General features: G+C 46.8%; 1 protein-coding gene across 11 annotated transcripts in view; it reads left to right on the top strand.

Moving 5' to 3' along the window:
* Positions 1 to 12,727, top strand: part of PKNOX2 (PBX/knotted 1 homeobox 2) — a 603,376-nt gene that overhangs the window by 570,411 nt on the left and 20,238 nt on the right. For 10 of the 11 annotated variants that reach the window (XM_068238894.1, XM_068238887.1, XM_068238884.1 and 7 more), the window contains one exon: positions 6,973 to 7,092. The exons of the other annotated variant lie outside the window; for it this stretch is intronic. In XM_068238894.1, coding sequence (XP_068094995.1) covers positions 6,973 to 7,092 — 120 coding nt within the window. The remainder of the gene's footprint in view (positions 1 to 6,972; positions 7,093 to 12,727) is intronic. 11 annotated transcript variants of the gene reach the window in all.

The following is a 12,727-nucleotide window of genomic DNA, read 5'->3' as shown; positions in this document are numbered from 1 at the left end:
CCTTCCGGCTATGTACGGCATATTCCAAGTTTCCAAATAAGGATACCCAATCACTAGTCATGGGCATGCAATGCTTACTGGTTCCATCCCACATAACTCCTGTAGCAACAACATAATTCTGACCATGAGTGAGAGGTGTGAGACCACACATAGTACGCTGAGTAGGAGGCATAATCTTTGCACCAGCAGCGTCTACAACACCTACAGTGGGCAGGTGAGTGTCAGAGCTGGAGCAATGGAAGACGGTGGCCTGGTCTGATGAATCACATTTTTCTTTGGCATCCAAATTCTCAGATCTTAGTCTTAGTTAGTCACATCCCTGAAGGCCCCATCTTGCAGCTTACAGAACTTCAGGTTAACAGTTTGGTGCCAGATACCACAGAACTGCTCCCCAGGCTTTGTGGTGTCCAGACCTCAATGGTTCAGAGCTGGTTTGACGACGAGAGGGAGACCTACACAACATGAGGCAGGTTCTTTAAGACTACCTCCGGTGTATTTCTAAATGCCAATAAATGCAGTTAATGGTATATCATGGTACTTTAATGTAGCTTCAGCAATTGAACAGGTTTATACCGTAAATCACCCGTTCACCGGAAAATGGCCATTATTGTAAACACAAACCTGAAGCCTCTCCATTGAAGTCCGAAGATCTGTGGCCATCGTCCACCTGTGTTGTAATGGCCCGCCTCCAGCTTGGTAACCGCCTACCATGCCACAGCTGCTGAGCTGCAGATGGGCCTCGGGATAGCCACAGAGCTTTGGGTAAATCTGACCACGGTGGTTTTACCAAAGGAGGGGGGGGGGGGTTTGCCACCAATATTGGCCATTACCTAGCAAAGAGATGACTTATATTCCTGTTCAATCACTGAAACTACATTCAAGTTCTGTAAGGATACCATTAACGGCATTTAATGATTTGGCGGATCAGAGTAGATACACATTCTTAGGCTTCATGGGGAGGGGATTGGTCCATAGGCAAGGCTGTAGATTTGGCAAGATGAAGTGGAGAGAGGTCAGGGAAGGTGGTAGGTGGGCCCCTTGATACCCACTAGGCCCCAAGCACCTGCCTAGGTTGCCTAGTGGATAATCCTGCTCTGCTACAGGCCACAAAAAAGCCTTATTGTCACTCGTTATATCGGTACATGCAGTAAACGTATAAAGCACTTATTTGATAGAGGTTTGCTTTAACCTCTCAAGGAGGATGGATCAAGCTGTAAGATGGGCCACACAGGCACAGTGAACTGACTGCCCCGGGACTTTCTCTCGTACTCTGGCTATAACGCCGGATTATCTGCCAGTGATCTGACATAACACGCTCCGATTTCATCTCAGGCCAAGAAGAGAGCAGTTATTTGTGATCCTGCAGGCGGTAAGGGAGAGCCTCACTTCCCTCTCTCCATCGCTAAGGAAACCACGATGCTATTGTGAGCTGGGGGAATCGGGAAGGGTGGTTGCCATGACGACGCTTGCTGGCTTTCCAAGCCTGACTTCCTGAGAAGAAAGGGCAGCTTATAAGATAAGTCTGTCAGCCACCAGCGACACAAACTAAACCATCAGTATACAGACGGGGGACTAACGCGCCACTAAAATGGTTCAATTAACTACAAAAAAAATGTTTCCCTGCACTTCCATAATATTAAGCAGAGTCTAGAATGCTCGCCATACAGAATTTTTCACCGAATTCATCACTAAATAATGGCATGACTTAAAAAAGCTTAATTTTTTCATTAGGTAGATGTGAAATATTACCTAGGAATACTTCATATGTACCTCTGCCAGACAGCAGGGGGAGCGCTTCACAATTGTTGCAAGATTAGGCATCTCTTGGATAATCCAATTATTTCCCACTAATAAAAAGTTTTATTCGTTGCTTTTGTAAAAAATATCCAAACTTCCTGTCTGTGCAGGAAGTGAAAGAAAAGTCTCACAGATGGGGACACAGGATGGCAATTCAAATTAAACAAAGATTATTGCCCATTAAAACACTATCCAAATTTACAGTGTGATGTTGTTTTCCTGGAATTGGCTTTAAAAATGATATACTACTTCAGTTTGAGGAATATTTTGGGGGAAAATTTCAACAAATCTCTATCTACTGCTGATAAGATGCTCTGTTGCCTACAATCCTGATTCACACTTAAAGAGAACCAGAGACGAAGCACACTCATGTATTTTACCATATATATCAGTGGGAACATTATGCTGGGCATACACGGATAGTTTCTTCTTATCAATCGAGCCGCTGATTGCCCCGATTGATAATTTCCGACGTGTCCGATCACCGCGCCAGATCGATTCCGCGCTTGATCCCCGCGGGTGGACAAAGCATTGTGTTCAGATATGTGGAAAATTTCTCCTGAAATCTGTCAGGGAATTGGTGACCGCACAGTGTTCCACTTGCATTTCAACCAACGTTTGATAAATTCCTCCTGAAATCTTGCAAGGCTTAATCCGCATCTACACGCGTAGATGCTGCGGCGATGTTCCTTATCAATCGAGCCGCTAATGCGGCTCAATTGATAAGATCCGACAGGACGGATCTCCCCACCGCCAATTCCCTGCTCGCTCCCGTCGAGGGGACAATGGCAGGGAATCGAGCAGAAGATAAGCGGCGCCGGCGGGGACGAGCGTGGAATCGAATCCGGGGGACGCGGCAGGCACGCGCAGGGACGCGGAGGAGGCGATCCGGCGGCTAATCGAGTGAGGCTTTAAGGTGGCCATACACTCGTTAGATTAGCAGCAGATAGATCATCAGATAGATTTCTGATCTATCTGATGTGTTTAGGAACATTTTTTACTAGAAACAGATTTCCAATAGATTTCAGTTTGAAATCTATTGAAAATCAATCTGATGGCATTTTTTTTGCCATCAGATTTCCATTAGGGCCAATGCAAAATGATAAGCAATCTCATCAGATCGACCTAGATTTTCCAGCCTGCCAGATCGATCGAAATCGGACGCAAATCGATCGATTGGTCAATCGATTTGCAATCGATCGGCCAAAAATCGGCTGAGTGTATGGGCCCCTTTAGGGTGCGTTTCCACTAACGCAAATTCGCATGCGTTCCCTGCATGCAAATTCGCATAACCAATAAAAGTGAATGAGCCTGTGTCCACTTGTCAGGAAAACGGAGCGTTTTCTTGTGCAGGAAAAATCTGCTCAGCAGAGCCATCCGAATTCGGACACCGCACACACGCATGCGATTCGCATACAATGTATTTAATAGGGAATTCGCATGGTGGTTTTTCATGCGGTAAAAATTCGCATGCGGATGCGAAATTCGCATGCGGGTCCATGCGAATTTCCATGCGAATTCGCACACGAATTCGCATGGATGACGATGTATGCGAATTTAACCATGGCAGTGCTGGTGTGCTTTTCCATTGTTTCTCGCATGCGAATTCGCATGAAAATTCACATGCCCAAACCTCATGCGAATTTCCTATTAAATACATTGTATGCGATTCACATAGCGGTATGCGGTATGCGAATTCTGATGGCTCTGCCATGCGAATTTTTTCTGCACAGAAAACCGCAAAGGAATCCTGACAAGTGGAAACAGTCCCATTCACTTGTATTGCTATGCGAATTTCCATGCGAAAAACGCATGCGAATTCGCGATAGTGGAAATGAGCCCTTCAGTCTGCAGCAAGGTGTAGGAATCAATCATTATCTGACTAATTACCGATTGAGGAGGGATTGGATCACCAAATTAAGCTGTATTCAAACATACAAACGCTTCTGACTTCTAGACAAGACAAGACAAGACAAGACAAATAACATTTATATTGCGCTTTTCTCCTTTCGGACTCAAAGCGCCAGAGCTGCAGCCACTAGGGCGCGCTCTATTGGCAGTAGCAGTGTAAGGGAGACTTGCCTAAGGTCTCCTACTGAATTAGTGCTGGCTTACTGAACAGGCAGAGCCGAGATTCGAACCCAGGTCTCCTGTGTCAGAGGCAGAACCCTTAACCATTACACTATCAGCCAACTTCTAGGGACAACAAAATCTTTAAAATCATCATTTTAAAACTTAAGCCTGGTACAGACTTTCAATTATGATTGGCCAATCACTGACAAATTTTACCACCTCCATGTAAGGGTTTACCAACACGATCTGCTCACAGTGTTCAATATAAGTTGAGCCTCATACTACTATACGGGGGTGGCGAAATTGGTCAGTAATTGGCGAATTATAATTGAAAGTGTGTACCAGGCTTTACAGACGATTTCTTTTTTTAAATTGTGGAGGATCAGCTATAAGGCCCAGTGCAAACCAAAACCGCTAGCAGATCCTCAAAACACTAGCGGTTTTTGGAGCAGATTTCAGAGCGATTCTAGGCATGTCTAGAGACGTTATCTAATCATGCCTAGCGTTTTTTTGGAGCGTTTTTGTGTAGCAGATTACAAATATTGTTACAGTAAGAGCTGTTACTGAACAGCTTCTGTAACAAAAACGCCTGGAAACTGCTCTGATGTAGCGTTTTCCAGAGAGGTTTGTGTTTTTCCTATACTTTACATTGAGGCAGAAACGCTTCTGCAAACCGCAAACATGCTGCAGGAGGCACGTTTGCGGTTTGCTGAAATCCTCAAACCGCCGGTGTGCACCATCTCATTGAGATACATTAGCCAAGCGTTTTCACAGGCGGAAGCGGTTGGCGGATCGCTGCTAATACCGCTCGGTGTGCACTGGGCCTAACTTTGATTCTACTTAAAAGGACACCTGAAGTGGGAGGGATATGGTGAGCATGACATATTTTTTTTTTCCTTTTAAACAATACAGGTTTCTTGGTTGTCCTGTTGATGCTCTGCCTCTAATATTTTTAGCCACAGACCCTGACAGCCAGGCAACTGGTATTGTTTAAAGCGGACCTGAACACATAACTTCCTCTCTGCTCTAAAAGATACGCAACAGCATAATAACCTTTAACCTCCCTGCCGTTATAAAAAAATGCTGCGCACGGCAGGGAGGGTGTTTTTTCGCATTATTTTTTTTTTTTTAGCATGTAGCTAGCCTAGCGCTAGCTACATGCTTCCCCCCTCCCTGCGGCGTCCCCCCGAATGCGCCGATCGCCGCCGGCGCATATACCCATCCGGAAATCCCGTTCTGAACGGGATTTCCAGGAGGGCTTCCCCCGATGACGTCACCGACGTCATCGACGTCGTGACGTCAGAGGGAGTCCCGAACCACCCCTCGACGCTGCCTGGCACTGATTGGCCAGGCAGCGCACGGGTCTCGGGGGGGGGGGACACCCTCTGTCGCGGCGGGTTGCGGCGAATCGGCGGGGAGCGGCGGCGATCGTAAGTTACACGCAGCTAGCAAAGTGCTAGCTGCGTGTAACAAAAAAAAAATTATGCAAATCGGCCCAGCAGGGCCTGAGGAATCCTCCGCGGCAGGTTACCCCGAGCTGAGCTCGGGATAACCGGCAGGGAGGTTAAAGAAAAATATTTCTTTGTTAAAGCTGATACAAATCCTACAATAAATCTGCAGTTTGTCTACTTCCTGCTTTCATGGACACAAACATAGGGTTAACATCCCGTGTTTACAAATTAGTTGCTCTGCCAAGGCAGCTAGCTGACACAGCTGAGATATCAATTTACAGTTGTAATTGGTCACAGATGAGGGGGATTAGACAGGCTGAACTCTCTAAATACATACAGGGTGCATTTCTCTATGCTTTCCTTCTGTCCTGTGCAAGAGTTCAGGTCCACTTTAACAGAAAATAAATATGGCAGCCACCATATTCCCTCTCACTTCAGGTGTCCTTTAAGATAGGAAGATATTATAAATTGATTTAGGAGCATTTCACTATCTGTATATCAGTTTGTATTGCCGCACTTAAAGGGGAACTGAAGTAAGAGGTATACGGAGGCTGCCATATTTATTTCCTTTTAATCAATACCAGTTGCCTGGCAGCCCTGCTGGTCTATTTCTCTGCAGTAGTATCTGAATAACACCAGAAACAAGCATGCAGCTAGTCTTGTCAGATTGGACTTTAAAGTCTGAAACACCTGATCTGCTGCATGCTTGTTCATGGGCTATGGCTAATAGTATTAGAGGCAGAGGCTGCCAGGCAACTGGTATTGCTTAAAAGGAAATAAACATGGCAGCCTCCATATACCTCTCTCTTCAGTTCCCCTTGAATGCATTTTCCATGTGTTTTGATAGCATAGACTTCTTTAAAGCACCACTAATACGAAAATCGTAACATTTAAAATACATGTAAACATTTAAATAAGAAGTACTTGTCTTCCAGAGTAAAATGAGCTATAAATCGCTTTTCTCCTACGTTGCTGTCACTTAAAGTAGGTAGTAGAAATCTGACAGAACCGAAATGTTTAGGAGCAGACCATCTCCTCATGGGGATTCTCAGGGTGTTCTTTATTTTCAAAAGTACTTAGTAAATATTAGTTGCTCCGTCCAACTGCCAAAAAGTGTGAAGCGAGCAGGGAGTCTGGCCAGCATCCTTGTATAGATCCTTTTCAGGGAATGTCTTTATAAAGAATAAAGGCCATGCTGAGAATCCAACATGAAGAGATGGACTAGCCCAAAACCTGTCAGTTCTGTCAGATTTGTACTACCTACTGTAAGTGGCCGCAACATAGGAGAAAAGTAAGTTATAACTTATTTTACTCTAGAAGAAACCGATTTCTTATTTGTATATACATTTTATGATTTTCACGATAGTGGTGCTTTAAACAAAAGCTATTTACATGCTGTCCCTTCGTCACAGAGGAGTTCATTGGTAGTGTGAGAGTAGTGAGTGGAGTCATGCAGCTCATTTCTTTATGCCCGTGTGACCATCTCGGAGTGCTACTTTATAGAACATGTACAGCCTATAATATTGAGCTATTTCTCTAGCCTGGGCACAGCTGGGAGTAGTTAGTGGAGTCTTTGGTGTGCGTAGAAAACTCTTTAGGTCCGATGGTTCTGATGCACATCGGTCCTCAATTTTCTTGGTTATTCCTGCAGGTCAATCTGGAGCTGACCTCTCTGCTGGATGGAGAAGACAAAAAGTCCAAAAACAAGCGTGGAGTCCTTCCTAAACATGCCACCAACATCATGCGGTCCTGGCTCTTCCAGCACTTGATGGTAAGAGAGTGACCCTATCCACAGACGTTTCCCTGGGACCCTCCACTGTCACACCACTATTGGGGGAGGGGGAGTGAATTACATGTCACCTACTGTGTAGCCTAGTTGGTCAATCAAAAACATTACAACTACCTGCCTTAAGTTGTGTAGGCCCCCTTGTGCTGACTAAACAGGTCTGGCTCATCAAGGCCATACTCCACAACATCTGTGAAGGTGACCTGTGTTATCTGGTACCAAACAGCAGATCCTTCAAGTCCTGCATGTTGGGAGATGGGACCTCCGTGGATCAGACCTGGTTTTTCCAGCCCAAATGGATTAAATGTGGCAAATTTGGAGACCAAAAAAGTGATTCATCAGTCCAAGCCACATTCTTGCTTTGCTCCATTATCGAGTTATGACTAAAAATGGGTGGACGGGGGTCTTCATGAGTTCCCTGACCGGTCTCTAGCTATGCAGCCCCCATAATCAGTAGGCTGTGATGCAGTGTGGGTAAGGACAGCTCTCGCATGGCCAGAATTAAGTTTTTCAGCAGTTTTGTGCTCCAGCAGCTCTTCTGTGAGATCAAACCATACAGAATGGTCTTCAGTTGCCCAAGTGCATCAGTGAGCAGCTGTCTCCATAAACCTACCACCAGTTCACCATATGTCCTAACTGAGACCATTTGTGGTAGGTACTGACCACTGAATACTAGGAACTCCCCACAAGACCCGTCAGTTTGGAGTCGCTCTTGGTCTAGTCACCACATTTAGGTGTTTGTCAGAGTCATCAAGTTCCTTTTGACTGCCAATTTGTTTTCTGATTCCAACACATCATCTTCAGAAACTGACTGTTCACTTGCTGCCTAATATATCCCACCCCTTAGCAGGTGCCATTTTAAGGAGATTATAATCAATGTTCATTTCACTTTGGATTTAATGTTGTGACTGATCTGTGCATTTTGTGAGCTTCAGCTATCGAACAAGGTTTAGAATGTGGTTAGTAAAGTAGAACTCCAGCCACACAATTAAAATATGAATGTCAGATTTTTACTACTTTTTATAGGCAACAGAAACACAGGGGGAAATAAAAGTTATTTATAGTGCAATTTAATCTGGGAGAAATGTAGATTGTATCAGTATGTGTACACTTTGTTTTAAATTTTATATTTTTTTGGTGATAGTAGTAGGGTGGGCAGGGTCAGATCTGTGCATATAGGGAGAGCCTTGCCGATTCATATGAGTGGTGATAAGCAAGAAGTTTTGAATCAGGATGATACCATTTATTGGCTAACTTAGATATATATAAAAAGTAAGCTTTTGGCTAATAATAAGCCTACACCGGACTTGGTCCCTGCATATACTGACAAGATTTTAAAAACCCAGCTTACAGTATATACATTGGACATACAGAGGAGAAACATTATTTTGCAGACATAAATATTTCTGATAGCCCATCCAATAAAATTCCACTGTGTTCTCACCAGGAAAGGAAGCTACAGGAACCAGCCAGCCAGGTACTTTCAAGATATTTCTTGCAAAAAATTAAGAAATGCCATGAACAAAACTTTGTGTGTTGCTCATTAAAGGGAACCTTAACTGAGAGGGATATAGATATTTCCTTTTAAACAATACCAGTTGCCTGGATGACCTGCTGATCTCTTTGGCTGCAGTAGTGGCTGAATCACACATCTAGAATAAGCATGCAGCTAATGCAGTCTGACTTCAGTCAGAGCACCTGATCTGCATGCTTGTTCAGGGGCTGTGGCTAAAAGTATTAGACACAGGATTAGCAGGAGAGTCAGGCAACTGGTATTATTTTAAAAGGAAAAATCCATATCCTTCTCAGTTTAGGTTCCCTTTAATGAACATTTATTGTCATACAAATTTTAAAAAATTGGAGACCAAATCATGGCCCAAGAAAACATAACTCATGGCTGTCCGGAGAATATTTTCCCTGTTGAGACTGTCCTTATCGGTCCGTCAGACCATTACTAGATCCACTGAGGATGGTTACTGTTGGATCAGCAGGGGAGTTGTGTGGCCCAGCAAACCTCGGAGAACACTACAGTATAGAGGCGGAAGTGATGTCACTGCTCATTTCCTGTATGTGAAGTGGGCCGCATGGCTACTGTACGCTGTTCTCTATTTGGGTTTCTGCAGTCCTGCAGGCCTAATAGTGTTGGCTATGGGGAGGCAGCAGGAAACGACATACCCCCCCCCCCCCACTGACACCAATGCCCTATATTTGGGGGGGGGGGGGGGGCACACAACACTTTTGGCTACCTATAGTTAGGTGGCTACCTATACTTGGGGGACACCTTGATTAGCTATACCGGGAAGGTTACCTATATTGGGGTGCACCTCTGGCTGCCTACCTATACTAGAGGGCTACCTAGTTTTTTGCGATTTGGCATAAGCAGGGACACAGGAACACAGGAGGAGGATGCAAGGACTCCGGTTTTATTAGGTAGGATTAGGCTTCTTTTCCATGGGACTCTCACAACTACTTGTTGCTGCCTGGTAACTGCACACTGCTGCCTGGTAACTGTTTGCTGAGCACAAAGTTCAATTGCTCATGAAAAATATGCCTTAAAGAGAAACTCCGACCAAAATTGAGCTTTATCCCAATCAGTAGCTGATACCCCTTTTTACATGAGAAATCTATTCCTTTTCACAAACAGACCATCAGGGGGCGCTGTATGACTGATATTGTGGTGAAACCCCTCCCACAGGGAACTGTTAGGACCTTGGTACTCCTGGCAGTTTCCTGTCTGTGAACCTTGTTGCATTGTGGGAAATAGCTGTTACAGCTGTATCCAACTGCCAAAAAAGCATGCAGCAGCTACATCACCTGCCAACAGTAAAAATGTCACCATGTAATAAATGTCAGAATGTAAATCAGGGATTTAAAAGATTTTACAATAGGCAAACACTGACTAAATCATTTATACATAATTATTAAAAAAAATGAAGCATTTTTTTATTACATTATTTTCACTGGAGTTCCCCTTTAAGCAATACCAGTTGCTTGGCTGACCTGCTGATCCTCTGCCTCTAATACTGTTAGCCATAGACCCGGAACAAGCATGTATATCAGATCTTTGACTGAAGTGTGACTGGATTAGCTGCATGCTTGTTTCTGGTGTGTGATTCAGACACTACTGCATCCAAAGAGATCAGCAAGGCTGCCAGGCAACTGGTATTGTGTAACCTCTTCAGGACCACAGGCTTTACCCCCCCCCCCCCCCCCCCCCCCTAAAGACCAGTCCATTTTTGTGTTAAATGGGCCACTGCAGCTTTAAGGCCAAGCTGCAGGGCCGCACAACACAGCACACTAGTGATCCACCCCCCCCCCCCCCCTTTTCTCCCCACCAACAGAGCTCTCTGCTGGTGGGGTCTGATCACATGACTGAAGGCGACGCTCCACCTACCAAGCAGGAGATGCGCACGCAGTCTGCGTGCGCAGCTCCTACATACTGAAGCCCCAGGACTTTACGCCGATCGGCGGTCGGTAAGCAGTTAACAGGAAATAAATATGGCCGCCTCCATATACCTCTCACTTGAAGTGTACCTGAAGAGGTGAACGTGCCCAGTTTGGGTTCTCACTTCAGTAGAGGGAAGTCACTGGACCCTCCAGAGGCTTGCCCCTCCCCCTCCACCTCACGGTTCCAGTGCTGGGATCCCTGGAGCTCGTTGACGAGCCTTTGTAGACGGAGCATGGCTGCGATGAGCAGGCGCAGACAGCTTGCACCGGAGCCGCACCTGGTCAGCTTTCTCTGCCGAGCCCGAGTGACGGCACCGTGCTACCGTGCAGTGCGGCTGCACTCATCTACATACATGAGCGAGGCTGCAAGCTTCGGGAGGCTTAGCGCTGGAATGGCGAGGTGGAGGGGGGCGTTCTCTAGAGGATCCAGAGGCTTCCCTCTACTAAGATAAATATCTAAATTATTATCCAGATAGTCGCATAGGTTTGCTTTCAGGTTCCTTTTAGACCGGTTTTACACTTGGGCAGTGTGTTTGCAGTGTGATGCTCAACCCATTCTCCCCCTCCCCCGTAGTAAAACAGTATTGCAATGCACACTTGCAAGGCAAGTGTAAAAGGGGCCTTAATCACCAGACTATCCGGCCTCCGGCCCATTCTCAACCGCTCGTCCTCGGCCTCTGTCCCATTTTTGTCCACTCGCCCCTCTCTCGTTCCTTTGGAATATCCAGCCTGGGCCTCCCTCCCATTCTTAGCCACTCGCCCCACTCTTGTTCCTCCAGACTTTCCAGCCTGGTCCTCTGCCCCATTCTCAGTCACTCGCCCCACTTTCGTTCCTCCAGTCTATCCGGCCTGGGCCTCTCTCCCATTCTCGACCTCTCGCTCGTCCAGACTATCCGGCCTGGGCCTCTGTCCCGTTCTCGGCCTCTCGCCCCTCTCTCGCTCGTCCAGACTATCCGGCCTGGGCCTCTATTCCGTTCTCGGCCTCTCGCCCCTCTCTCGCTCGTCCAGACTATCCGGCCTGGGCCTCTGTCCTGTTCTCGGCCTCTCGCCCCTCTCTCACTCCTCCAGTCTATCCAGCTTGGGCCTCTCTCCCATTCTCAGCCTCTCACTCGTCCAGACTATCTGGCCTGGGCCTCTGTCCCGTTCTTGGCCTCTCGCCCCTCTCTCGCTCCTCCAGTCTATCCAGCTTGGGCCTCTCTCCCATTCTCAGCCTCTTGCCCCTCTCTCGTTCCTCCAGTCTATCCTGCGTGGGCCTCTACCATTCTTGGCCTCTCACCCCACTCTCGTTCCTCCAGCCTATCCTGCCTGAGCCTCTGTCCCATTCTCGGACGCTCCCCCCACTGTCGCCCCTCCAGTCTAATCCGGCCGGGGCCTCTGTCCCATTCTTGGCCTCTCGCCCCACTTTCGTTCCTCCAGTCTATCCGGCCTGGGCCTCCCTCCTGTTCTCGGCATCTAGTTCCTCCAGAGTCCAGATTATCCAGAGTGGGCCTCTGTCCCGTTCTCAGCCTCTCGTATCTCCAGTCTATCCTGCCTGGGCCTCTGTCTCATTCTCAGCTACTCGCCCCACTCTCGCCCCTCCAGTCTATCCGGCCTGGGCCTCTGTCCCATTCTCACCCACTCGCCCCTCTCTCGTTCCTCCAGACTATCCGGCCTGGGCCTCTGTCCCGTTCTCGGCCTCTCGCCCCTCTCTCGTTCCTCCAGACTATCTGGCCTGGGCCTCTGTCCCGTTCTCGCCTCTCGCCCCTCTCTCGTTCCTCCAGACTATCCGGCCTGGGCCTCTGTCCTGTTCTCAGCATTTCATTCCTCCGAAATAAAAGCCTTTGCAGCGGTGAGCAGCGATGAGGATCTGTCTGCTGTTTACTCTGCATTCTACAACACGGCAGCCCTATGAAGAGCATTACGCCAGAACATTAAAGTCAGCCATTAAAAGTCATCAGGAAGAGGAGTTTGTAACGAAGGCATAAATTCCCGGCTAAATTAAACTGTCGCAGACTAAAGGGAAATGAAGTCTGAGAATAGACTGGGACGAGCGAGCCAACAAATTAACCCTTTCCCTGACGAGCACTGGTGGATGTCTTTGTTAATCACTATATGGTACAGAAATGACTCACCAAACAATGTTATTTAACCATTTCGGGTTGTTTTCACCTTATGGACAAGAGGAACTTTCACA

Source organism: Hyperolius riggenbachi, chromosome 6 (assembly GCF_040937935.1).
Source record: "Hyperolius riggenbachi isolate aHypRig1 chromosome 6, aHypRig1.pri, whole genome shotgun sequence".
NCBI classification, from domain to species: domain Eukaryota; kingdom Metazoa; phylum Chordata; class Amphibia; order Anura; family Hyperoliidae; genus Hyperolius; species Hyperolius riggenbachi.
This window is presented reverse-complemented; position numbering and strand designations above follow the sequence as displayed.